This window comes from Heptranchias perlo, chromosome 28 (genome assembly GCF_035084215.1).
Source record: "Heptranchias perlo isolate sHepPer1 chromosome 28, sHepPer1.hap1, whole genome shotgun sequence".
In the NCBI taxonomy this organism is placed as follows: Eukaryota; Metazoa; Chordata; class Chondrichthyes; order Hexanchiformes; family Hexanchidae; genus Heptranchias; species Heptranchias perlo.
In genome coordinates this window covers 32,227,752-32,255,329 of record NC_090352.1, presented here as the reverse complement: position 1 = coordinate 32,255,329, position 27,578 = coordinate 32,227,752, and the positions used below count along the sequence as shown (strand labels likewise).

The following is a 27,578-nucleotide window of genomic DNA, read 5'->3' as shown; positions in this document are numbered from 1 at the left end:
GTTTTCCTTTCAAGTACTTATCCAATTCCCTTTTGAAGACCAGGATTGAATCTGCCTCCATCACCCCCTCAGGCAGCGCATTCCAGATCCTAACCACTCGCTGCGCAAAGAAGTTTTTCCTCATGTCATCTTTCGTTCTTTTGCCAATCACCTTAAATCTATGTCCTCTGGTTCTTGACCCTTCTGCCAATGGGAACAGTTTCTCTCTATCTTCTCTGTCTAGACCTGTCATGATTTTGAATACCTCTATCAAATCTCCTCGCAACTGTCTCTGTTCCAAGGAGAACAACCTCAGCTTCTCCAGTCTATCCATGTAACTAAAGCCCCTCATCCCTGGAATCATTCTAGTAAATCTCTTCTGCACCCTCTCTAAGGACTTCACATCTTTCCTAAAGTGTGGTGCCCAGAACTGGACACAATACACCAGTTGTGGCCAAACCAGTGTTTTATAAAGGTTCATCATGACTTCCACACTTTGTACTCTATGCCTCTATTTATAAAGCCCAGGATCCCGTATGCTTATTTAACCGCTTTCTCAACGTGCCCTGCCACCTTCAACAATTTGTGCACATTTACCCCCAGATCTCTCTGTTCCTGGACCCCTTTTAGAGTTGTGCCCTCTAGTTTATATTGCCTCTCCTCGTTCTTCCTACCAAAATGTATCACTTTGCATTTTTCAGCGTTAAATTTCATCTGCCATGCGTCTGCCCATGCCACCAGCCTGTCTATATCCTCTTGAAGTCTATCACTATCTTCCTCACTGTTCACTATCCTTCCAAGTTTTGTGTCATCTGAAAATTTTGAAATTGTGCCCTGTACACCCAAGTCCAAATCATTAATATATATCAAGAAAAGCAGTGGTCCCAGCACCGATCCTTGGGGAACACCACTGTACATCTCCGTCCAGTCTGAAAAACAACTGTTCACCACTACTCTCTGTTTCCCGCCATTTAGCCAATTCTGTATCCATGTTGCTACTGGCCCCTTTATTCCATGGGCTGCAATCTTGATGATAAGCCTACCATGTGGTACTTTGTCAAATGCCTTTTGAAAGTCCATATACACATCAACTGCATTGCCCTCATCTACCCTCTCTGTTACCTCATCAAAAAACTCAATCAGGTTAGTTAAACATGATTTGCCTTTAACAAATCCGTGCTGGCTTTCCCTAATCAATCCACACTCGTCCAAGTAACTGTTAATTCTGTCCCGGATTATCGTTTCTAAAAGTTTCCCCACCACTGAGGTTAAACTGACTGGCCGATAGTTGCTGGGTTTATCCTTACACCGATTTTTGAACGAGGGTGTAACATTTGCAATTCTCCAGTCCTCTGGCACCACCCCCGTATCTAGGAATATTTGGAAGATTATGGCCAGTACCTCCGCAATTTCCACCCTTATTTCCCTCAGCAACCTAGGATGCATCCCATCTGGACCAGGTGATTTATCTACTTTAAGTACAGCTAACCTTTCTAGTACCTCTTTTTTATCAATTTTTAGCCCATCCGGTATCTCAAATATATCTTCCTTTACTGAGACTCTGGCAGCATCTTCATCCTTGGTAAATACAGATACAAAGTACTCATTTAGTACCTCGGCCACCCCCTCTGCCTCCATGAGTAGATCTCCTTTATGGTTCCTAATCGGCCCCACCTCTTCTCTTTTTTTTAATTTGTTCATGGGATATGGGTGTCGTTGGCGAGGCCATGATTTATTGCCCATCCCTAATTGCCCTTGAGAAGGGTACGGTAGCGTAGTGGTTATGTTACTGGGCTAGTAATCCAGAGGCCTGGACTAAAATCCAGAGTCACGAGTTCAAATCCCATCACGGTGGCTGGCAAATTTAAATTCAATTAATTAAATAAAAATAAAAATCTGGAATTAAAATACTAGTATTAGTAATGATAGCCATGAAACTACCGGATTGTCATAAAAACCCATCTGGTTCACTTAATGTCCTTTAGGGAAGGAAACCTGCCGTCCTTACCCGGTCTGGCCTATATGTGACTCCAGACCCACAGCAATGTGGTTGATTCTTAATTGCCCTCTGAAATGGCCTAGCAAGCCACTCAGTTGTAAAATCTCGCTAGGGATGGGCAATAAATGCCGGCCTTGCCAGTGACGCCCACATCCTGTGAACGAATAAAAAAAAAAGTGGTGGTGAGCTGCCTTCTTGAACCGCTGCAGTCTGTGTGGTGAAGGTTCTCCCACAATGCTGTTAGGAAGGGAATTCCAGGATTTTGACCCAGCGACGATGAAGGAATGGTGATATATTTCCAAGTACTCCTTTAGTGTTTACATGCATGTAGAAGACTTTTGGATTCCCTTTTATGTTGGCCGCCAGTCTATTCTCAAACTCTCTCTTTGCCCCTCTTATTTCCTTTTTCACTTCCCTTCTGAACTTTCTATATTCTGCCTGGTTCTCACTTGTGTTATCAACCTGACATCTGACATTTGCCCCTTTTTTCCGCCCTGACAATTGTCATACGCCCCTTAACACAGTGCTCCTATGTTCAGGAAGAGGGGCATTAGCTAGGGCTACTCCAGCATTACATATTATTACATAGAATAATACTATGTAATGCTGGAGTAGCCCTAGCATTAGCACAGATACAAGCCATTTGGCCCAACAGATCTATGCTGGTGTTTATGCTCCACCTCCTATCTTACTTCATCTCATTCTATCAATATATCAATGTTGCATGAGTAGCATGAATCTAAACCCTCAGGAAAGGGCTGGGGAACGTTGGAGGGGGAAAAAAAGACACTGGCAGATTTATTCCAACTTCGATCAAATAAAATTTAACAATATATTCGAAATACATTTTCCACAGAATAAAAACTAAAATATTCAAAAGATGGACCTACTCTCACACATGAAGGATGAGCGGTCGTCTAAATCACAAGCTCTCCGTCTTCACTGTTTTTCGTTGTACTTTGTTCATAACCTGCACCTTTACAGAAATATCATTGATTTATGACTGAGGTGATAGTCCAGCAGAAATGCAAAACAAACACTTTCCTACACAAACAGGTTGTAAAGTTTAATCAGTTACTTTTATTGTTCTCCCTCCAGGTCTATATATGTTACACTTTCTAGGTTTCCAAAACATGCACGTCCCTGCAGGGACGATTAGATGGCAATGAGGAAGGAGGGGGTGGACCTGGACTGATACTTGTTTCCTCCCTAGCCTGACCACATTGAAGCCAATTATGCCACCTCCACTAATGTTCTGGTCAAGATCAGTTAGCTCAGCATAGACCAATGATCTATATGGCTCAGTACAAAACCACAAATATTAAATTTATCTTCTGAACCATGGGGCCCTCATATTCCTACTTTAAAAGGGTCCAACTGCTGTTGAATTGAAAAATTGAGATAGCAAACTATCAGGATCCCATGAAAACCCTTGATAAATAATACAATCTTTACCAAAACTACAATCTTCTAAAGTTTATTTTTAATATATATATGTCAGAAAATATATGTTTAAGTCTATATTGCTCCCCTTGTGACAAACATTCTGGACCCACTCATGATGTTATAAGCTGAATCTCATCCTTACATTACTTTGCTCCATCAGAGATATGCAGCAGTTTATTAGATAAGAAGGAATTACCATTATTTGGCCAATAAAATGTCAAATATAGATTCTAAACTTTTCAGCACTTGAATTTGATTTAGGGACTTGTTGCTTTTTACAATTTTGATAACCTGTTAATTTGGGGGTGATGGGGTGTTCATCAGTCAATCATGCTTAGGTGGCATATCCTGCAAAATACAACAGCCGATTGTTAAAAGTGAAATGTATTAGGCAGTTGACAGTCGACACCTAGCTGAGGAACTTCTCGGCATCTCAAGCATTTCAGTCCTCAGTGCTGAACAGAATCCGCCGGCAGCTTCTCACCTTCTAAAAACAGACTGTTACTGGGATGTTGTCAGTATATTAGATTGACCCCCTCCCCTCTGTGAACAGCCTGCTCTAAAAGGTCTTTTCACAATCCGCCATGCTGGTCTCTGAGGTGTGTTCCTGCTGCCACAGACACTCTAGGGTACATTATGCGAGGTGTCTCACCAACGATGGGTCTTGCACACAGCCTGTGCACGTTGAAATCAACAGATGGAAAATCATAGGCAGCATGCCCTGCCACAATCCAATATGTACTGACTGGGAGCGAGGCCTTACCTCGCGTGCGGGTACCTTGCCGTGGCGTGGAGACCTTGCCGGTGGTGTCAAGCCTTGCAGGTCGGACCTTGCCGGCAGTGTGGGGACCTTGCCACATTTATCCTTCTACCTGCAGCAGTGTGAATGCTTTGTCTTTGGATTTAATCCTCAAACGTCTACAGATGCAGTCAGCAATGTGATGATGTCTCTATATCACCAAATTTACAGGTCAGATTTCATAGAGAAAATGGATACAATCATGGAATGCAATCTCCAAAACACTGGTATAAATCCTAGAATCCCATGTAATAAAAATATAATTTGACTTGTTCAGTCACCATTATCCAGTGGCCCTGCCTATCACCATCAGCACAAGGTCTTGTAGACCCAAATGACAGTGATCCTTTAACACATTCAGAAGCTTTTGCCACATGACTTTTGGTCATTTGTGGAGCTAAATAAGGCAAGGCCACCTTATGAGGATAAATTTGGAGAGGCTACACCCTCCCACGTAGAGCCTTGCTTGACGCAAGCGTTATTGGGAGAACCCTGGCACGGAGGTCAGTATACGCAATTGCTCTTGATTCTCCAATGACAGCCCTAAATTTGGCACTCATGCCCTGAGGTAACTGCAGCTTCAGTAGTTCCTCCAGTGACGCCAAGGCCCGATTGTCTCCAGAAACAATAGCACTTTAGAAGCAACATCAATGGCTGCCGTTTGTTTTGGTTATACATGGGCCAGAGATCCAGTTTTCACATTCCTCTGGCATCAAAGTCGAAGGGTGGAAATTGAAGGCATAATTTTTGTGACCTTCAAACAAGCTGCTGCTTAGCCAGTATTGCATCAGCAGGTATAATGCAACAAAAGCATTAGAACTACAGGGAGTTGATTTTGACCGACCGGCAATCTGGGTCCTATGTATGTCATAGGACCCTGATTTCGATATTAAATGGGGCCTATTGCCTCAAACAGGCAAGCGCATTAGACACCTGGTGGTAGGCCCCTTTGCATAATGGAACAGGCTGCATTGCCGGTGTTAACAGGGCGGGAAGGCTACCGACCCCATTTTGAGACTGTTACCGCCCTGTTAATGCCAGGCGAAGGCAGTGAAAATCAACCCCCTCCCAGGTATCTTGAATCAGTTAAATTTTGGGTTACACATGATTAACTTTCTCATCTCTGCAATATAGCATGGAAATAATCTGGGATGTTTCACGGCCTTCTCCCTAGGCTTCAGTAAAATTGTCAGGTTCAGACTGCCATGTGAAAGTCTCCCATTCTACCTTAGCATTCCTGAGTGATGTTGTGAAAGACTTTTACACTATGTCCCTGACTGATGTTAAATACATCTGTGCACTGACTTCTAAGAAAAAAAAGACTTGTATTTATATAAGATTTCAAAGACATCCCTAAATGCTTCACATGATTTGTGAAGGACCGCTGTTGTTTTGTAGACAAATGCAGCAGCCATTTTGTAAAACTTGGTTTGTATTCCCTTGAGTTTAGAAGATTCAAGGTATTTAAAATGATAAAGCGATTCAATAAAGTAGATAAGAGAGAAACTACTTCTGTTGGTGGAGGAATCCAGAATAAGGGTGCACAATCTTAAAATTAGAGCTGGGCTATTTAGGAGTGAAATTAGGAAGCACTTTTTCACACAAAGGGCAGTGGAAATCTGAAACTTGCTCTCCCAAAAGGCTGTGGATGCTTGATCAGTTGAGATTTTCAAGACTGAGATTGATAGAGTTTTGTTAGGTAAGTATATCAAGGGATATGGAGCAAAGGCGAGTTGAGGTACAGATCAGCCATAATATAATTGAATGGTGGAACAGGCTCGAGGGGTTAATTACCTACTCCTGTTCCTACATTTCTATGAGATGAATGATCAGTTAATTTGCTTTTGGTGGTGTTGATTATGGGAGGAAGGTTGGCCAGGACACTGCGACAGCTTCCTGCTCTTCTTTGAAATATCACCACTGGGTCTTTAATGTCCACCTGAACAGACAGACATTAAACTCAGTTTAATGTTCCATCTGAAGAGCATTACCTCTTGTGCCTCGAAGGCATATTTCTTTCTTTGCCATTGAAGCGTACAGATCAGGAGGGTTTAATCCCTCACCCTCATATGTTCTGAGCTAGCATTGATAGCAGTGTTCAGCTGAAATTGGCCTCGGATAAGAAGGGAGAAAAAAAATGACCCAGAGCTCCCCCTTCTTAGCTCAGCCCAATGGCACTAGGACCAATTATAGAACCCCTGTTGCCATCTAAACGGAGATTAGCGAACACAGCACAGATCAGGGATTGAACCTGGGATCTTCCTGGTCTGTATGCCTCAGTATCACATTAGATGGTGCACTTACTCTCTGATCCATCTGTAGGAGTTTGCACTTTATTATTGCCAGCTAAAATATTTTGAAGAACTGCAGGGACTGTTCCATGCTTTTATTTTCAGGAACTCAATATTTTTACAACTGCTTCCGACATAGTTTTAATTGCAGCCCAGTATTCTGTAGAACATATCCTATCTAGGCCCATCTTTACCAGAACACCACCTGCCTAAGTCAACAGGAAGGTAGACATAAGACAAAATGGCAACACTTTATGTGGGGACAAGGAAAAATGTTACAGTTCTATTTCTCCACGGCACAGCAGTACACAGTTGGGAACACGGTGCAGAGAATCCTGTCTGTAAGTAAACAATTGAAATACCTTAATTAACAAGTACAGTTACATTTCTCTTTAAGGGATCTATTCTTGGTCATTCTCAACCTGGTTGCCAGTAGTCTGTTGTCCATTGTCCATTCAGTACGGCTAACACTAATTCATCGGTCTCGCCGAAAGCCCTTTGAATTTCAGACCACTGGAGATCTGTCTTTTGATGCAGTTCTTCCTTCTGATCCATGCTTCAGGTGAGACTGCTCCAGATGTCTAATGGAGCAGCTTTACCTGTGTTCACTCTTTGAGATTCTGTGAGGGTTTGCAAAACTATTTGTCTGCATCATTTCTTTGAAAAAAAACAAAGTTAAAAGCGGCATTGCTAACGGCGACTGTGAATTAGAGCATTTCGCTGTCTCCTCTGGAACCTGGGCTTGGATCCAACCCAGATGGATGGGATGAAAGCATCCTCTCTGACAGCTGTTGAGGGCCCTCAGTGAAATGAGTTGATGGGAAACTACAGAACAAAATTGCTCATTTTTGGGCAATAATTGGCCCCAATTAGGCAATGTCACTTGGACAGACCACGGAATTGGCTGGTTTAAGAATAAAAATAGTACAATAATGAGTATTACAACACACTGTCAGGGCAGTCTAGGGAGAAGCATGCAGCTCTGTATGGCAAGTAGCTCACACTGCACTTAACTCAAATCAGTTTAATCCCAATTTAAGTTTATCCTTTAGGGAGCTGAAGAATCAAACTTGATAGAGACGTTGAACGGTTTTCTTGACTTGTGTCACTTCTGTAAAAGCCTTTAAACTAAATTCAATTGCTACTTTTGCTATGAGGCTAGAGGAGCCAGCATTCTGTGACTGGGGGACTTGTGCAGAAAACCTGTGGGATTTATTCAGGAGTTATTTAATTTCAGTACAGGGCGATTTACTAGATCCTGCTTACTGGGGATAATCTTACTTGCACCAAAATTAATGAATTTGTAAAATTCCGAATTTTGGGATTTCTAATAAACCAGTGCAAAGGGACAGTCAGCTGGTTAAAATCTCTTCTGGTTATGGGCAATTATATTTTCTAAGTTGTCCCAAAATGTTTCCCTCCTCCAAATAATAGGTTGTTTTTTGGGTGATGTCTATACAGGTTCACTTTCAGTCATGCACAATGAGGTTCTGCCCATTCCCAAAAAGGTAAATACAGTAAAACTCCAGACTATCTATCTTACATTATGCCCCCTAAGCCAATTGTCTCCTTTGGTATGGATGGCTCTTCTCTTTTGGGAAACAAGATTCCCTTGGAGAAGCTAATGCCTCACACGTGTTTCTTTGGATCTTACACTCAGAAGGCATCTCCCCTCCTAACAAGGTCAGAGGGTGGGTGTGCACTGTTCTGTAGATCTGAGATACTAAGTATCGTAAATGAACAGAAAAAAAAATGCTTTGTTCCACTACCTTAGATACCAATCTAATAGGTATTGCCAAAAGCCAAAGTGTCAGTACAAATAATAAAAGGGTCAACAGGCCCCTGACTGAGCAAGTGCTTCTAATCAGGCAGATGGGATGTAATGGCCAACAATGAGAGACCTGGGCTTTTTTGTAAAGATCATACACCAGGTTTATTAAACTCTCACCCAACACTAAAACGTCCACGTGTACAAATGATATGGCCACTCCATCATGTCAAAGGTTTTTTCCAGCGCTGAGGGACATTGAATTAGGTTTGCTTTCTACATGATAATATCACAGAACTTGCAGAGAAGGTTCATTGAGTGTCTTTGTTCTCCAGAAAACCTACTTTTAGTCCCTGGTACAGCCTCTCCTTAGTGACGACTTAATATTTTACAATGGTGTTTATTAGGAGCATGAGCCCATATACACTGTAACCCAGGGTGGGGGTACATCTGTTATGTCTAACCAGAATGAAGGCCATCCAAAACAAATGTAGTAACTTTCCTTACTCTGCCCACTTCATGCACATGGACCAACAGTTGAGTCACTTGAGATTTAACGGTCATATGGATTCAGAGGGGAAGCCATCAGTTCCAGCGGCCTTAAACAAGTACAATGAGGCAGTTGTATTGGGTAATCTCTATTTTCCTGACAGGGGATCCAGAATATCTTTCAGTAGATTAAGGACTTCAGGAAGTGCTGTCGTAACACTGAAAAAAATGAGGGCCTCTTTTATGGGATTAACTTCTGAACTGTACTGAGCTGCATAAAAATCACCAAAATGCTTTATTAGTCTTGCAAAAGTTTTGTGTCATCTTTCCATCCTTTGACTTCATTCTTGCACTAGTTTTCATGACTTCCTTCTGCCTTAGCTGGTTGCAAGCCAGTTCCACAACCTGCCATGTCTCCTTGTCTAATTCAATCTCCCAAGGGAAAACTGTTTGGAAATCAAAGAATTTGGAAGTATTTCTTGTTCTCTGGCCTCCTATGTATTTTAGAATCAGAAGGCCAAGCATGTTCCCATTCTAGTGCCTTAACCCCTCTTTTACAAATTCGGGTCTTGACATTGATGCCTTCTCAGGTTCAGTGGTGTCATTCACTCCCATAAACAGCTCCCATGTCCTTTACGTTCTGGAGTTGACTCACAATGTCCAATATCTACTCATAAAGTAGCATAACCCAGGGATTGTAACAATGCATTCCCTTTGACATACAAACTGGATGGTATAAACTTGCACGTGCCACCACGTTCGTTTCCCCAATGTTTCGATAGGTGGAACCGATGAACACTCTTGTAAGACAAGGTCAATAACACAGCAAGAAGCTGATTTATTTTTCATAGTACACATGACTGAACAAAAGCAGAAATTCCAGACTTTTTAAAACTTCAACATCGCTTCCCATAATAACTCAAAACAACAAAAACATGCTACGCTATCCCAAGTAGTGGATGGTATATATTTAAGATGAAAACAGAAAATGGTGGAAATGTACAGTACATCTGTTAGCAACTTTTTAATCTCATCTCAGGTAACATGTTGGTCCCTATTTTCTGTAGCAGTGGGGCATAAAGATCCTATAGTACTAATTACAAAGAGTAAGGATTCTAGCCAACATCCCCGTAAGTAAAGCAACAGTTCATGGTATCTATGTCTAAGCTAACTGTTTGCTCCCTCCAAATAACAATTCCTAGGCTTGGTAAGTAAGCTACTGTGTTACATCAAACAAAATGCCTATGAAGGTGGGTGCTCCTCCATTTCTGTCAGTACAGGGGTTTCTTCCTTTGGGGCCCCTATCATTAACATGATGATAATAAGATTCTATTAACAGTCCTGGAAACTCTTAAATATCAAATACAATCAGACAGAGAATCTTACTAATTCCAAACTGTTAAGTGTGAATTGATTTCTTTGAATGTGCACATGCTTTCTCAACCCTAAGGTACGTCTTAGGTGTAAAGTCATTAATTATAGCACAGTGTTAATATGCAGGAAAAGCAATTACTTGCAATCAATTTGTAATTGACCCCCATTAAATTCAGGGTATCGCTCATGTGTTCTGCAATGTAAGGTAAGTATCGTGAAGTAAATGGTGATGACTGATGTGAAAGCTCAGGGTTGCTGCATCTCTACAGAGAGTTGTCCCTCGAAAAGGTTTTGCAATATTTGTTGCAGCTCCCGTTGCTGTGGAAACCGCCACCTCTATTTTGTGGGGTGATTTCTGCAGCGCCAAATCTACGTTAAAACAACTTCGCATTTGTTGGTATTTCAAAGCCACCATTTGTGATTGTTGGGGAAGGTCTGTGCAGGATAGCAGGAGTGAAACCACTTCACTAGCTTGTTCAGATCGTGTGTGAACACATCAGCTACCCATCCCATCGCTGACCACAAAAAAAGTCACCTCCACCTTTAATGGCAATCTGCTTCATGTGTCTGTTGTCATTGAAGCCATAGTCTACAAACTGCCTCTTGGTGGTGCCCATCACCGCCAGCAGCATTGTGGTTGCTTCATTTATTTTAACTTTAGAGCTGGCTTTAGTGATAGAGGTAAACATGCCATCATTTGCCCCAGTAAGGTTAAGGGGTGATCTGATCGAAGTTTATAAGATATTAAGGGGAACAGATAGGGTGGATAGAAAGAAACTATTTCCGCTGGTTGGGGATTTTAGGAGTAGGGGGCACAGTCTAAAAATTAGAGCCAGACTTTTCAGGAGCAAGATTAGAAAACATTTCTACACACAAAGGGTGGTAGAAGTTTGGAACTCTCTTCCGCAAACGGCAATTGATACTAGCTCAATTGCTAAATTTAAATCTGAGATAGATAGCTTTTTGGCAACCAAAGGTATTCAGGGATATGGGCCAAAGGCAGGTATATGGAGTTAGATCACAGATCAGCCATGATCTTATCAAATGGCAGAGCAGGCACGAGGGGCTGAATGGCCTACTCCTGTTCCTATGTTCCTAAATAAATAAATAAATTTACAGCTTGCTGGATAACTGAAAATTAATTTCAGCCTGTTCCACCTCCATGCATACCAGATCTGGGTACAACTTGTTTATAAGGGGCTAAACAATGGGCTGGTTGTTGTTCATTAACTTTGCTTCTAACTTCCATCCCTTCCTTACCTTCAACACGGTCCATTTCTGAGCCTTCCCTTCCTCGACTTCTCTATCTCCATTTCTGAGGTTAGGCTGTCCACCAATGTCTACTACAAGCCCACCGACTCCCACCGCTACCTTGATTATACTTCCTCCCACCCCACTTCCTGTAATGACTGTATTCCATTCTCCCAGTTTCTCCGTCTCCATCGCGTCTGTTCTGAAGGTGCCACCTTCCACACCAGAGCTTCCGAAATGTCTTCCTTTCTCCTCACCCGAGGATTCCCTTCTACCATGGGTGACAGGGCCTTCAACCGTGCGCGTCCCATTTCCTTCACTTCCACAATCATCCCTTTTCCTCCCTCCCAGAACCACGATAGGCTCCCCCTTGATCTCACCTTCCACCCCACCAGCCTCTGCATTCAACGGATCATCCTCCGCCATTTCCTCCACCTCCAGTGCAATGCCACCATCAAATACATCTTCCCCTCCCCTTTCAGCATCGCGAAGGGACCGCTCCCTCCATGACATCCTGGTCCACTCTTCCATTACCCCCAACACCTACTCCCCTTCCCCCGGCACCTTCCCATGCAAGCGCAGAAGATGCAACTCTCACCTCATCCCTTCCCATCATCCAGGGTCCCAAACATTCCTTCTGGATGAAACAGCGGTATACTTGTACTTCTTCAAACTTAGTACACTATATTTGCTGCTCACAATACGGTCTTCTCTACATTGGGGAAACCAAATGCAGATTGGGTGATCGTTTGTTGAACACCTCCGTACAGTCTGCAAGTGTGACCCTGAACCTCTGGTCGCTTGCAACTTTAATTGTCCATCCCTCTCCCACTCTGACCTCTTTGTCCTTGGCCTCCTACACTGTTCCAATGATGCTCAACGCAAGCTTGAGGAACAGCACCTGATCTCTAGGCACTTTACATCCTTCCGGCCTTAACATTGAGTTTAACAACTTTAGACTTTAACCACCGCTCCCATTTTCTCTCAGATAACAGGTGCTGGTAATGGAGGATGACTGCACCAGACTGGGAGTGGAGGAGGTGTAGGCTGGTGCTTGGGGTGGGTAACCCCTATCAGTACATGGCCGGGACATGGCGGGCGGGGTGGTCTGCCCAGCAGCCATTAAGGTGACTACTGCCTTTTACGTTACTAAGACCATTCATGCAGTAGAATGGGATACCTGCCAAACGTCTCAATCAGCAGTGCACTGATGCATAAAACAAGTGACAAATGCTTTGTTTGCCAAGACAAACTCCTTCATCCCTTTTCCATTGGAAGCAGCCAGGAGCATGACAAAGCACTGCACTTTTTTTTCTGTGGTAGGTTTGCTGGTAATTATTGATGGCAGTATGTGCTCACATGGACCCCTTCCCACAATCCCATAGACTTCATGAACAGAAAGGGGTTTCCTTCTAATAATGTGCAACTGGTTTGTCAGCATATTCACAAAATTATGCATGTAAATACCCACTATCTTGGTAGCAGCCATGATGCCTTTATTTTTTGTCAATTTATTACCTGAAGGGCCAGGAAGATTGGACGAATGGCTCCTTGGAGACCAAGGGTATCCATCCTTTCCAGCATTGGTTCATGACCCCTTGAGACAGTCTTGAACAAGAGCTGAACAGTGATGTAAAGAGGCACATGCAGCCACCAGGATTGTGGTTGAACACACAATCAGAATGTTGAAACGACGTTTCAGATGTTTGGAAGGGTCAGGGAGATGTCGCGTTGCCACGGTCTTGAAGATCATTGTGGTCCATTGCTTGATGCACATTTTTCCGTACAAAGAGGCATTATTATGAGGCAGGTGGAGCAGGAAGGCCCAGCTGCAACCCACCGGAAGGGGAAGACACAGACTGAGCCTGAAGGCATTCCTGCTGAACCACATTTGCAAACAGGAAGAGACTTAAGACATTGAGATCTTCACTTAAGTGCCTGTTCCACCCACTGAACAATAAAGTCACTGAACACACTAATTCCACCATTGCCTTCTGCACTACCTCAACTGCCATGGATAGCAATCCATTGTTCTGTTGCTATCTCATTCTGCCCCATCCCAAGCGAGCTCTCTGTGAGATGCATGTATGCTCAGTGTGTCTTACCCCTCTGTGACAGTGTATGGTGCATGCCTTCGAACTAATGGGATGCTCTGTGTAACTGATCCTCCAGTGAGAGGAAGAAATAGTGCCGGCTGTTTGTCAATGTGTGGCTATCCGGATATAGATAGCCCAGTACCTCCTTGTGCTGATTCATGAGATGGCCCTGCAACTACTGGCATCACATCTATTGCTGTGATGGCAGTTGGGTGCTGTGGATTATCTGGGATATCACAAGTCATTTGAGGTGGGTGGGTGGGATAATTGTGGCTTCATCCTGAGAGACAGCTCCATCATCCATGCCAGCTCCTACCATTCCTCTTCTGCACCAAGTCAAATGATTCGGTTGGGATAACAGGAAAGATGTAAACACTAGATTGTTTCATAAGGTTAGCAGCTTTATGGTATGTAACACACAATGTAATTATTTGTTGCTATGGTACAGCTGTGTGTCACTTAGTGTTCTCACATTGTAATTGCTGTGCCTTCCTGGGTCAATTAGAGGCTAATTCTTCTGAGGCAAATCCTTACGTCAACTATAAGTCAGACTGGGTTTCTTTCTTTTTTATATTTTTATAAGTGTGATGCATAAATTTGCATGTGTGAGAGTGTGTCACCTGAAGTGTGATGGGTACATCTCCATATTTTAGCTGATCTTCCGTGACATTACATACAGGGGAGTCAAGATCAAGTGTGGGTCTTCAGGTAAAGCAGGGTTAAAGCTGGGAAACAATTGGACCAATATTTCAGTCTCCATTTTAAAGTCATAAATTCTGTCCTTATTTTTATATTTCCATTATAAATTCCTAAGTCCACATTTACAATGGAAGCTGCCTATGTAAAATTGTCACAGTGTAATTACACCCTCCCATCAGTGGTGGCACTGTAGTACCTCAGTTTTGCCTGTATTGCAGAATAACTGCTTTGGTCCCCGAGCTCCACTTCTTATTAGTTCAGGTCTCTGGATTACTAATCCAGTAACATAACCACATATAACCTTGCTCACCTGCTTTCCCTCTCAGCTCACGTGGCAGCACGCGGCCTCCACTCTGTACCTTCCTTGGGCAATCCAACAGAGATCAAGGCCATTGCTGGGTAGGGAATCAGGGAAATGAGTCCTTACTCTACCTATCTCCTAGGTAAGCCACACGGAAAACAATCCATCAACCAAGTACACTGAGAACCAAAGTTATATTTTACCACGTGAATCACAATTAGTGGTTAAGATTCCAGCTTAATTCTAAAAGCACTATATCAAACTTGCCGACAAATGAGCAGCAAGTCATCATCCATGTCAGCTCCTACCATTCCTCTTCTGCACCATGTCCAATGATTTGGTTGGGATAGCAGGAAAGATGTAAACACTAGCTCGTTTTATATTGTTAGTAGCTTGTTTTATAAGGGTAGCACAATGTAACAGCCTGTGGGTTTCAGTTCTTTGTTTCTCAGCAGGTTGTCAAGAGTCTGAATCAACTACTTTCAAACCTGCCCAAAACACACATGTTCAACTTCAAAAAGAGACCCTCTGAGTGGCCAGAACTCTGATAAGTCTGTATTGCCATACACACATCAAACAGACACACAGTGAATCACAAGATTGTACAAGATCGGATCAATTTAAACTAATTTTACCTGAAACACTGAAGTTGTGGTAGTTTTGATGTGCTCTGGATGACTAATAAAGGCTTCTTTGTGTAGAGAATTGCACCTGGTCCTGAATTTCCCTCACACAAACACTTTTCTGTTCAAAGTGGCATCAGATAGACTTTCTTTTTCCAGTTGATGTTTTGCCAGGATGAGAGACATTCCATCAGTCCAGAAAACTGAAGTGTCAGCTCCTAAGACATTGTCACTCAATCATACAGGTGCTCGTACTCTTGGGTATTCCTGCTATCAGCCCCTCTTACCATCACCGCCATCCTTACTGATCTACATGCACTCCAGGTCCCCCAGCAGGTTAAATTTAAAGTCCTCTCTTTCGTCTACAAATCCCTGAATTGCCTCACCCTTATTTACCTCTGCAACCTAAACCAGCCTTGCGACCCTTTCCTAAATCCCCCAGTCCTCTGAATCTGTCCTGCTTCCTTCCCTCTGCTGCACCTTCAATGGCAGAACCTTCAGCTGCCTTGGATCTATTCTTTCGAATTGACTCTCCAAACCCCTCCCACTCACTACCTCCCTTTCCCCTCTTTGAAAGGCTTCCCAATAAACATTTTTTTTAACTAAGCTTTCCATCACCTCTCCCACAAAGGCTCAGTGCCTTTGAGATGTTTTTCCACATTAAAGGTGTTATATAAATGCAAGTCATTGTTGTTGTAGTCATTTATACTTTCAACAGAGTATAGCTGGTAATTTTTCCTCTGGGTTTCCCTTTATAGATTACTTTTTATTTAGCCAATTTCTGTCCTCCTCGGCTGAAGGTGCTGACTCTTTGTGTGATGCAGTTCCATGGATGCTAATGGTCCCTTAGTACCTTGCCCAAATGGCCCCCTTTGAGGTGTGAAGGTCAACAGACTATGCAACAATGGAGGACATCACAACCAAGCCTAATCCTGCTCAGAGATACAATATAATAATAGCAATGTCCCTTTAAAACAAAGACCCAATTAAAAAGGATTGGTCTCCCTAGCACTGCACAATTTTAAGAGGTGTTGCATTAGGGGGAGGCCCCCTCATTTAAATAAATTTAAATAAATGGGCCCTCCACACAATTGAAGAGCTCAGTAGATGTGTCTGCCTTGGTGGGGCATGCTAAGCACAATGGGCACAGAGGAGGCCTGGGGGCTGAGGCCTCTACATCTAATAATATGAAGACCCTGAGCCCAATGTACAGCAGCACCTGCCATCACATTATTGGTCCCAAAGTCCCTTATTTAAATGCACTCTGAGAATCCAAAATAAAGATATAAAGAGAAAGTAACTAAAGCAACGTCTTAATGGCTTGACTGAGCTGGTTAAAGATTGTCAGGTTCAATGGTTAATATAAAGCCTGCTGAGGTTTGTCAATCATTACCATGTTTTACCAGCTAAATGAATAATTCTTATTCTAGCCCAAGACATTTTACAGTGTTGTTCTTTCTTTATGGATCCTCCAGTCCTGACTAATGATACAAAATGAGTTTAAACTGAATGCTCCAAGGCGAGATGGGCAATATATTAATATGCAATATTTCAACGCACCAAACCTGCAATGACCTCTTATCTTCTTCTAAGAACATAAGAAATAGGAGCAGAAGTAGGCCATACAGCCCCTTGAGCCTGCTCCACCATTCAATAAGATGATCTTCTACCTCAACTCCACTTTCCCGCCCTATCCCCATATCCCTTGATTCCCTTAGTGTCCAAAAATCCATCGATCTCAGTCTTGAATATATTCAACGACTGAGCATCCACAGCCTTCTGGGGTAGAGAATTCCAAAGATTCACAACCCTCTGAGTAAAGACATTTTTCCTCATCTTGGTCCTAAATGGCCGACCCCTTATCTTGAGGCTTTGACCCCTAGTTCTAAACTCTCCAGCCAGGGGAAACAGCCTCTCAGCGTCTACCCTGTCAAGCCCTCTAAGAATTTTATATGTTTCAATGAGATCACCGCTCATTCTTCTAAACTCCAGAGAGGATAGGCCCATTGTACTCAATCTCTCCTCATAGGACAACCATCTCATCAATTATTGTCTGAAAGGATTTGCCCTTGTATAGGTCACTGTTTCTGTAATCTAGGCCACTAGTAGAGGTTGAGTTTAATGAACTAATAAGTTAGCAAAATAGAAATTGAAGACACTCCTGTTCTGATTTGATCTCGGGGTGATTCACTATTTGAAAAACATTTTTTTTAAAACAAAAAGTGGGAACCGTTGCATTGAAACCAAGAGGTTAATGACAGTTTCACATTAGTGACGCAGGCCTGACATTCCGCAAAAATTAGTGCACGAATGCATAACCCATTTATATGAAATTCCTTGCTCCATTAGTTTAATGGAGGTTTTAGCTATTTAAAATACAATTAAAATAAATTGTTTAAAGTCTCTATTAAAAGAGCAGTGGAAGGAATTTCATACATGTTAAGAAAACCAATGTATCTTCTGTCATTAATCTCCATAGCCACTATATTTTGATTTCTCTCCTTTTAAGTTCTCATGGCTCATGAGAAAGGTTGAGCAAGTAAAGATCGGCTTCCAGGTCTATGTCCATGTCACTCTATAATCAGTCACTAATGGAACACTGGAACATAGGGGAGGTTGGGGGAGCTTTTGATTTTGCTCTTTCTTCTTTCCTGCATTCTGACAGATCGGCCGAGATCAGGAACTCGATTGTGAGGTATCTTGACTACCAATATGTCCTACAACTCTGTTAAACAGGATTATACCAACACATTTGTTGTGAAGCCTTAATTCTTGAGCGGTGAAGCAAGTCTTTTTCGGCTGGCACGGACACAATGTGCCAAATGGCCTCCTTCTGTGCCATAAATTTCTATGATTCTTTCTATGAGACGCTAATCTGACAAAGTCTGTGCACAAATGTAGTGTAATATTGGGGAGAATGTACATGTTGTGCTGGATTTCTTTTTTGAAAAACAAAATGTAGTTTTATTATTGTATAACATCCCCTTTAAGAAGTGGCTCTTGCATTTAAGAAGCTGCATGGTCCAGTAGTCGTCATGGCATGTATTGCTGTATTAGACAGTGCTAATCAGAATGGATTAAGGGCCCATCAACAGGTGGCTTTATCCTGTATATAAACACTTCTTTGGAGAGACTGGCCACATCTTCTTGTGTGAGTCCTTCTGGTAAATCACAAAGAATTGCCATTTCTCTCAGCTTTTTGCTTTATTGATTCGAGGTTACTAATGCTGCAAATGCAGGGAGCGTAGATATGATTATATGTCATTTTTGCATACTTTATATTTTTAGCTTAGTGCTTTGTCATGCACTGAGCTAAGACACACATCATCATGTATGTTAATAACATACAGCAGAATGAGCACCCTCGGGTGCCATAATAATTCTACCTCCCACAGCACTTATTTCATAGGGGACGGATCTCCCATCTGGTTACCGTTCCTCTTGACTGGCCTCCTGCAGATTGTAGAGTAGCAGATCTCCTGTAGCATTGCTCACAATAAGTCAGAGGATAGGATGTTTTACAAGGACAGGAGCATGTATTACCCTGCTGCTAAAGAACATGTGTGTTAAGTGGCCTGTCCCTTTAAGGCCACAAGGTTTATTTGCTATAACCTGCTGGGGCCAATCAGAGATCTATTGCCTTTAGAGACATCCAAAGTCCTATGGTCAATGAGGAGTTATTTTTAGTTGCTGTGGATATTTCTGTGTAGATTACAAATGATTAGCTTTCTTTTCTTATACGTTTTTTAAATGTGACACAGAAATTTACATATGTGATAAACCGTGGCCTTCAAAGTGTGACAGACGCATTTAAAAACTTGAATATATAGCAATGTATGATTAACCTATCATCAGCGGATTCTGGAGAGCAAGTCAGTCAGTACTTTCCCTCCAATATTCCTTCTTTCCCTTTGAGGAACTGTTTGGCCTCAGGGTTGCCACCTGTTCGATGGGATAGTCTGGTTTTCGCATGGGCTTTCTGGAAATTTCCAAAATGTAAATTGAACATTAAAATCTGCTTTTTAAAATCAAAGTCTGCTTTTTTGCCACTTCTTCTTGTGCCTCACGATGTGGAGGCATTAGTCAGTTATTGTCAGCTGTGGCTCAGTTGGTAACACTCTTGCCTCTGAGTCAGAAGGTGCTGACAGAGTGCTGCACTATTGAAGGTGCCGTCTTTCGAATGAGGCGTTAAACCAAGGCCCCATCTGCCCTCTCAGGTGGATGTAAAAGATCCCATGGCACTATTTTGAAGAAAAGCAGGGGAGTTCTCCCTGGTGTCCTGGCCAATATTTATCCCTCAACCAACATCACTAAAAACAGATTATCTGGTCATTATCGCATAGCTGTTTGTGGGACCTTGCTGTGCACATATTGGCTGCCACGTTTCTTACATTTCAACGGTGACTACACTTCAAAAGTACTTTATTGGCTGTAAAGCGCTTTGGGACTTCCTGAGGTTGTGAAAGGCGCTGTAGAAATGCAAGTTCTTTCTTTTATTAAGGTTTTCAAGAGTTTTCATCACCAGCAAAGCAAACCTCAGAACTTGGGCTAAGAGACAATACTTCCTGTTTAAGCACCAGCGACTGAAATGTTTCATTAGAAGAATTAATTCTCTGACAGTTATAACTATCAATTGGAAGAAAACCCCCCAAATACCATTCATCTGAACTAAGAATAGAAAATGCTGGAATTCCATGTTAACGATCTTTCTCTTTCAGGGGCCAACCAACCTGCTGTGAATTTCCAGCCTGTTGTGTGTAATTATTGTACAAGGGCCCGGGACAGATTGCACAGCTGTTTTAAAAGGTAGTTGAAGTGATTTTGCCATGATGAAAAACACATGTTAAGTCAGAAGTTTTCTGGGCAGCATCCAATCCTTCTGAAAACAAATACATTGACTATTAAATACTGTGACATCAGCACTGAGGCTTTGTGTGTGTTATCTGTCTGTCTGTGTGCCTGAGTCTGACAGTGATGTTTTGTTATGCCAGAGGTATCTATTACCTGCTATTGGAGCAGTATGAGCAGACAGCATCAAGCTATAATGCTGTTTCTCTAACACTCTTCAGTCAGAGGTGAGCAGAGCTCAGTGCATCAGTACCTGATCACATACCCTAAGCTCTGTTGAATAGCTTTTGACTGCTGGGGAAGTTTTTAATGTTAGAGAAATACTGACAAACTCTGACAGTTAAAGGCAATCCAGTGGACTTTAAAATTAACATTTAATCCTTTAAGCTACAAGACTGCCTCTGATGGCAGCAGCAGTGCTGCTGGGAGACTCTGTGCTATAAACATTCTTTATTTCAGAGATAGCAATAGCCTCCTAGAATGGGGGTTTTGATCACTACCTCTGACCCAAACTACCTGTGATGACAAATACGAACAGAGTGGCCTGAAATGCAAAGGTTGGGTTGACCATTTTACTGCCTGGCCACTGGTCATCCTGGTTGTGCATGTTAGTAATGCATTGCTGGCCTTTCTGAACCATTCCCCAGCACAAGGGAGGGTCACAGCCACAACAGCAAAGTTGCAAACTCTATTGTGCACCAACTGTGCATGCACAAGATTTGTGCATGTTCAGTAAGATTAAAGTCACATTTGTAGCTAAATACAAGTTGCACCTTCATGGATCTTCATTAGATAAAACTCAGTAATATAAAGGGGTATAATATTAAACTAAATAGACAAAGCTCTGCGAGACTACCTCGGCCAGCCAGTTTCACATCTGTCACCAAATGCCAAACTGACCTTGGTTCAGAGGCAGTTATGCTGCAATTATTGCATTGATGTAATCTATGCAACCTTTGCTCAAGGACCATCATGGAGTCACCCAACCCTAGCCCCCAACCCTAACCTCAATCCCAACTCTAACTCTAACCCTAACACACCACAGACAGTATAGATTTTATATTCAACAAAATGGGTCCATCAGTCTCTTCATCATTGCTGCCTTTATCAGTAGTGTTGTTCTAAAGGTAATGCTCCAATACCACAGATCTGATAGGACTTGATGAGAGGCCACCATTTTTCTAGAGAGATCGAATCATTTCTTTGTAAAATGTATATGTCCTACTTTGGCATTTTCTGTTTTTATTTTGACTGAATTGCTCAATTGACAATGGTAAAGAGTTTTGTGAGCTGTTTAAAAGGTGCTAAATTTCTTGGTAAACCATTTTTTTCCCATTTATCCAGATTCAACTGCATTTCTGGATATTTTAGAGCTCTCTCTTTCATTACCCTGTTCATTTGCTGGTTTGAGAAGTTTAATTTTTGAACATTTTATACTGAGAATAAATGTATAACCAGAATCCGCTTGTTACTAGCACAGAAATTAAACAATATGCACCAAAAGATACATTTAATAACCAGAAGTCTGGATAGAAGGACAGAAGATGGAAGTCCATTCCACACATCAATCACTTAGTGAAAAAAAATTCATAGAAATCTCTAGCCTTGCTTGATGCGTAAATATCTTGAATCTACCTCCTTGTCTCGCAACCACAATTGAAAAACCTACTTATTATCTATGTTGTTTGTTCCTTTCATCCTTTTGAAAGATTTGAATCATGTAACCTCAATCTGGGAACATCTCTGGGAAAATTGGATGTGGTCTGAGGAAGACTTTGGGAGATACACAAAAATAAATACCAATGACATAGGAAACATGTTGTTGCAAACTAGTGTAAAAGGTTGATACTGGTAGCAGAGAGAGCAGGAATAAAAAGCAGATTGTTGAGGTGGGAAAGTATTGCAGGTAGTAAGACTAAATGATGAAAATTGAACGAAGTGAGGAAAAGTAAAAAAAAGCCTTACATTTATGTAGCAGCTTATCATATGTCTCAGAAACATCACATGCAATGAATTAGACATAATGTATGGTGAATTACACATCACGTGCAATAAATTTGTCTCACAAGCAGCAATGACAAATTAATCTGTTTTTGGGTGAGAAATGTTGATTAGGACACTGAGAAAACTTGCCGATCTTCCTTAAATACTGTTACAGGAATTTTAGCATCCACATGAACCAGCAGAAAAAGGCATACAGGTCCTTACCCACAGGACAGCAGCTCTGCCAAGGCAACATTTTCTCGGTGCAGCACTGGACAATGTACTTAAGTTTAGATTATGTACTTAAGTTTAGATTATGTACTTAAGTCCTGCAGTGGACCATGAACCTGCAACTTACTAACTCAAAGACAAAAGTACTACCAACCGAGCCAAGCTGACGCTTCTGAACTAATGGAAGCTTCTAAAGTTATTGGACATCCAAATATTTAATATTATTGTCAATATTAATATGTAATGAATGTCAATTAAGGAGCTAACCAAGAGAATAGAGAAGATTTATGAGGCCTCCCGCCCGGTAGAAACAGGGAGGTAGCAACTTGAAAATTGCGGGCAAGAACATACTGTCCCATTCCTGTTGTCACTGTTGCCGTCGCCATTTTACATTGAACTTGCCATTGGGTGCATGAGAGTCATGCATTGAGAACAGGCATCCCTTTGATGCCAATGTAAAAGCAGCCTTAGAGAGGTGTGGGTTACAGTCATTCAGAGGATCTGTGAGGCAGACAGTGGAGGTTGGAGCCAGAGGCAACAGGTCAAAAAAACCACAAGAAGAACTGAAAAGGATGGAGGAAAAAAGCAACAAGCTGATGATACCAGAACTGAGAGATTATACCTATCAGGAAAACTTGAACAGGCTGGGGCTGTTTTTTCTAGAAAAGAGAAAGCTGAGAGGTAACCTGATAGAGGTCTCTAAGATTATGAAAGGATTTGATGGGGTAGACATAGCAAAGATTTTCCACTTGTGGGAGAGACCAAAACTAGGGGCCATAAATATAAGATAGTCATTAATAAATCCAACAGGGAATTCAGGAGAAACCTCTTTACTCAGAGAGTGGTTAGAATGTGGAACTCAAGGAGTAGTTGACATGAATAACATAGATATATTTAAGGGGAAGCGAGATAAACATGTGAGGGAGAAAGGGATAGAAGGTTATGCTGATAGGGTGAGATGAAGAGGGTGGGAGGAGGCTCGTGTAGAGCATAAACACTGGCATAGACTAGTTGGGCCGAAAGGCCTGTTTCTGTGCTGTATATTCTATGTAATTATAAGTAGAATAAGTGTGGCAGGAAGAAAGGCAAACTGAGTAAGGGGTAGGCTTTACCCTTTACAGCAGGCTGGGAAAATGAAGCTGGAAGAAAGAAACAGACTGTATAGAAGAGTCACCTGGAGATGATGCAACACTTGACCAATCACAAGGGTAACTGGGGGGAAACCTGGCAACGTATTTAGTTACAGGAAACCATTTAACTCTGCCTTAAAACCTATCCAAGGTGGATCTGCTGTTGTATATATTAAGTGTACAGATATATGTTGTGACACTTGTATACCATTAAGACTGAGCTAACTGTATGCACAAGTGTGAGTGATTGCCAGGTAACTGTGGTTTCACAGTGTCTCTGTTGAAGGATTTCAATGACAGACTTCTAATTAACCTTGGTGAAAACAGCTGCTAAAGGTTCCCTCACGACTGGACATGGAACAACAATGCCAGTGCAGCTCTGAAAGAGTGAGTAGCGCTGACAAGCTTCTGAGACGTGTTAAAATAATGGACAATTTAACCCCGAGAAGTGGTGAAGACCTTTACTGGAGTAATTTGTACTTTCACTTCAACATTCACCAGACTTAACCTCTGGAGTAAACAGTTGTGGAGAGCGCGGTGATTGATAACTGAAGAGATGAGGTGTATGTTCCAGAGAGACTGACTGTAATGATAACTGAGAATATCTCGATCTTGTTTGTTTTTTTGGGCTGGATTTTTTCATTCACAATTGGCCAAGGGTTATAGAATTCTGAAAAAGACAGGCGTCTCATTCCCCTGGTCAATGTTTCTTTTGAAGGTTTATTTTTCTTGGCTGACTCAGAGCTCAGTGCCCAGGGTTCTGTTGTTTTGAGGAAATGTGGGTTTTTGTGAGACTGAATGTTTATCTTTGCTGAAATCTGTCTGCAATAAAATCAAAGGAATTGTTATTTATTTTGTGCTCCCTACTGAGGATATATAGGAGAGTACAGTAAATATATAATATATTAAATTTGCTATGCATGTCATACACTCTTTATTTAGGCATCACCATCCTGTCATGCCTCTATGTGATGTTTCAATAGGGTTTTCCCATTATGCCAGTCACACAGTCACAGCTGCACATCTCCACCACTAGATGGAACTTCCTAAACTGCAGATCCCCATACCCATACCTACAGCATCACTAATACAATGAGGGAAATTTGTTTCATCCTGACTTTCTTTGGGTAATGCCAGGGGACATCCACTGTGAAAAAAAAAATATAGGTCCCCCTGTGTGACACTGGGCCATACAAATCAGAAAGGCGTATCTAACTGATCTTAGCCAGGGCTGCAGTAATTGTTGGCTTCGCTACCAGATACAGACACAAACACACAGAAATGCACACACACTAATAGAACACACACACACACACACACACACAAGGTAGAGACACAAGCATACATACACACACACAGAAATGCACACATATGCACACAAGTGCACTGGCCTGCAGTTTAAAAAACATTTAAAAGCTCAGCCTTGGGATGCGAGTGATCCTGGCAAGGTTGCATTTATTGCCCATCTCTAATTGCCCTGAGAAGGTGGTAAGCCTTCTTGTTCAGCAACTGTACAACTGAATAGGCCACTTCAGATGGCACTAAGAGTTAACAACATAGTGTAAACCAGAGTCACATATTGGCCAGAAAAGGGCAGTTGTGGCAGGTCCCCTTCCCTGAAGGATATCATTGAACCATTTGGGCTTTAATGACAACCCGGCAGCTTTCACGGTCATTTTTCTGGAGCCAGTCCACGAATGATCAGATTTATTGGTTCAATTTCACAACTTGCTATGGTGGAATTTGAAGTCATGGTGCTGAAATCCGACTTTGGCGGTAGTGCAAAACAGGTGACTGCGATTTGGCAGCCCGATTTACACCTCACCTGATTTTCTTTCCCATTGACAAGAAAGTCAGGTGGGTTGCAAAAACCGGCTGCCAATTTGCTATCGCCCGTTTTGCACTCCTGTCGAAATCGGATTTCACCCCTATCACCTCAGGATTATTGGTCCAGTGCCATGACTGCTATACTACCGTCCTCAAAATCCAGCCATAGAAAACGTCTGATGGACATTACAGGTAAATGGAAACAACATAGATTGCTTACTGCAGCAGAAAGAGAGTCATTATACTTAGAACTGACAACTCCTGGGCCAGTAAGATGTAAAATCAAATGATTGCTGATATAAATGATCTTGAAATGTTTTGCATTCTTGAATGTTCCAGCCAAATATTGATGGATATTCCACTGCTAACTTCTATCTTTACAAGCTGCAGTAAGGCAGGGTTATATTGATTTTTATTTTTCTAATACGTATGTTGTTACGATATAAAAAGAGAAGCTTAGGCTGTCAACTAAGGAACATCTAATTTATATTTTAAGACTTATTTTCCTTACTACCTCTCTGGTCCAAAACTGTCTTGCTGCCTAGTGTTTCTGGTCAGTGCATTCAAATGTCATTTTGACAAGTGGAAAACTAATTCCCACATCCACCCCGCACTCTCCCTATTCTCGTACTGCAACACTGAAGTTATATCTACATGTCAATGGCAGAGTTACTGTTTGACATCTCGAGGATATGGGTTTGTATAGAATAGACTCGGGGATAGTGTGCAGGAAGTGTTCCCGCTAGGATAATCCACTTGGGATACAGCAGGATTAGGCAGAAATATTTGCACTTTGTCACTTCACTCTTTGCTTTGTCACTCAGCACTCTTTCTGCTTGGTGTTTTATACTGGTTTCCTTTCACTGTTCTGAACAATGCAAAGTTTTATAACAGAAAATCCCATGTGGTGCAATCATACACCCTACCACAAGGATTAATGTTAAAATGCCATGGCCACACAAAACGGTAAGCACAGAGGGAGACCAGTTAAATAAACATCGATTTGTAAGAGTAGTTTTTTTTCAGAATTTTTTTTAAAAAGGACAATATTAAACAAGAAAGGGCATTTATGAAATGCAGACCTCCACACCGGCAGCATCTAAGGGCAGAAAAAGGAGTTGTCACTTCAAATTTGGTTGCAAGATGTGAAGCATTTCATTTTACAGATATATGCTGTGGTTAGTTATCATATCTACTATTTATCACACTTACATGTTTCATTCCAGTAGATTACAGTGTTGTTAAGGGAGCGAGGCAGCAATTTCAAAGCTGGCTCTGGGCCAGTTTATGACACAGAGATTAACAACTTGTGGATGGTGGTGGGATCTTTGAGTGTAGATATGTCCTCCACAAAGGTGGGAGGCACTCTTTCAGGAGACTCAGCAAGGAGCAACTTAGCATTAATCTCTCCTTACCCAAAGAGACCTGTATTATCTTGGGAAGGGGGCGATGTGCGGGTCTTATAATTGGGGTAAATTCTAAAACTCCGATTGTCAATATTTATCAAGGAATATAAAAAGTTAAACTTATAAAGGCGTTTTCATTGTAGGCTTTCATTGAAATGTTCTGCCCTAGATGATCCATCACTTGGGGTTGTAATACTTTTGAGTAAATTACCCAGTTTTTCATTAACAAGGAATATGTTGATCCAACGTGGTCCTAAATGACAGATGGTAAATGCCATTAACATTTTTTGGTGGAATAGGAGGCCTAGCAGTACTTATTGATAGATTTGTTCTACGCATGCCAGATGCTTTACTTAAAGATTGATTAGTGTAGATTGATAGTTTTTGATGCCCTTATATAAAAAATGCAATAAAGAAATGCTTTTTGAAGATTTCCATTAGCATCTTAATTTGCACTTTCTGCTGATGCAACTTTTCTCAGATTTCTAAGATTAATGAACTGTCAAATGTTATGAAATGTGTAAAGTGTAATCGAATTATTCATCGTACTCCCCACTGCCGGAATCCAAGAGAAGATGGTTTTGGAAGCAGTTTGGTTCAACTGGGCTAGACCACATATAGAAGGAATAAAATGGGAAGAATTATTTAAAGGGGAGGATGTGGAGAGGAAATTGGAATGTTAATTGTGGCATTTTTTACATTGAAGAGGCATTTTATCCCAGAAACAAATCCAGGACCAAACAGCACAGCAAAATCAACGAATGAAAAAGGACATAATTGAAAGCAAAAGAGAGAAAGAGGGTATATAAAATACAGGAAAGGAACAGGATAGTGAGATCTGTAACATAAAGCAGAGTAATGCCAAGAAACTAGTAAGAGACACAAAGAATTAACATCAGAGAACGGTACTGAAGGATGTTGGATAGTTTACTAAAGGCAGTGGGGAGGTGGTGACTACGGACAGAGAAGTGACTAAATTACTAACTCATTATTTTGTGACCGTTTTTACCATTGAGAGGGGGAGTATGAAGGAGAGAG

The 27,578-nt window shown here is 41.7% G+C and overlaps 1 protein-coding gene across 4 annotated transcripts in view; it reads right to left on the bottom strand.

Moving 5' to 3' along the window:
* The window catches only part of LOC137345020 (carboxypeptidase D-like), a 212,676-nt gene that overhangs the window by 166,660 nt on the left and 18,438 nt on the right, over positions 1-27,578 (bottom strand). For 2 of the 4 annotated variants that reach the window (XM_068008365.1, XM_068008368.1), the window contains exon 1: positions 2,869-2,954. The exons of the other annotated variants lie outside the window; for them this stretch is intronic. In XM_068008365.1, coding sequence (XP_067864466.1) covers positions 2,869-2,878 — 10 coding nt within the window. In that variant the 5' untranslated portion in view covers positions 2,879-2,954. Of the gene's footprint in view, positions 1-2,868; positions 2,955-27,578 lie in introns of those variants that run through there. 4 annotated transcript variants of the gene reach the window in all.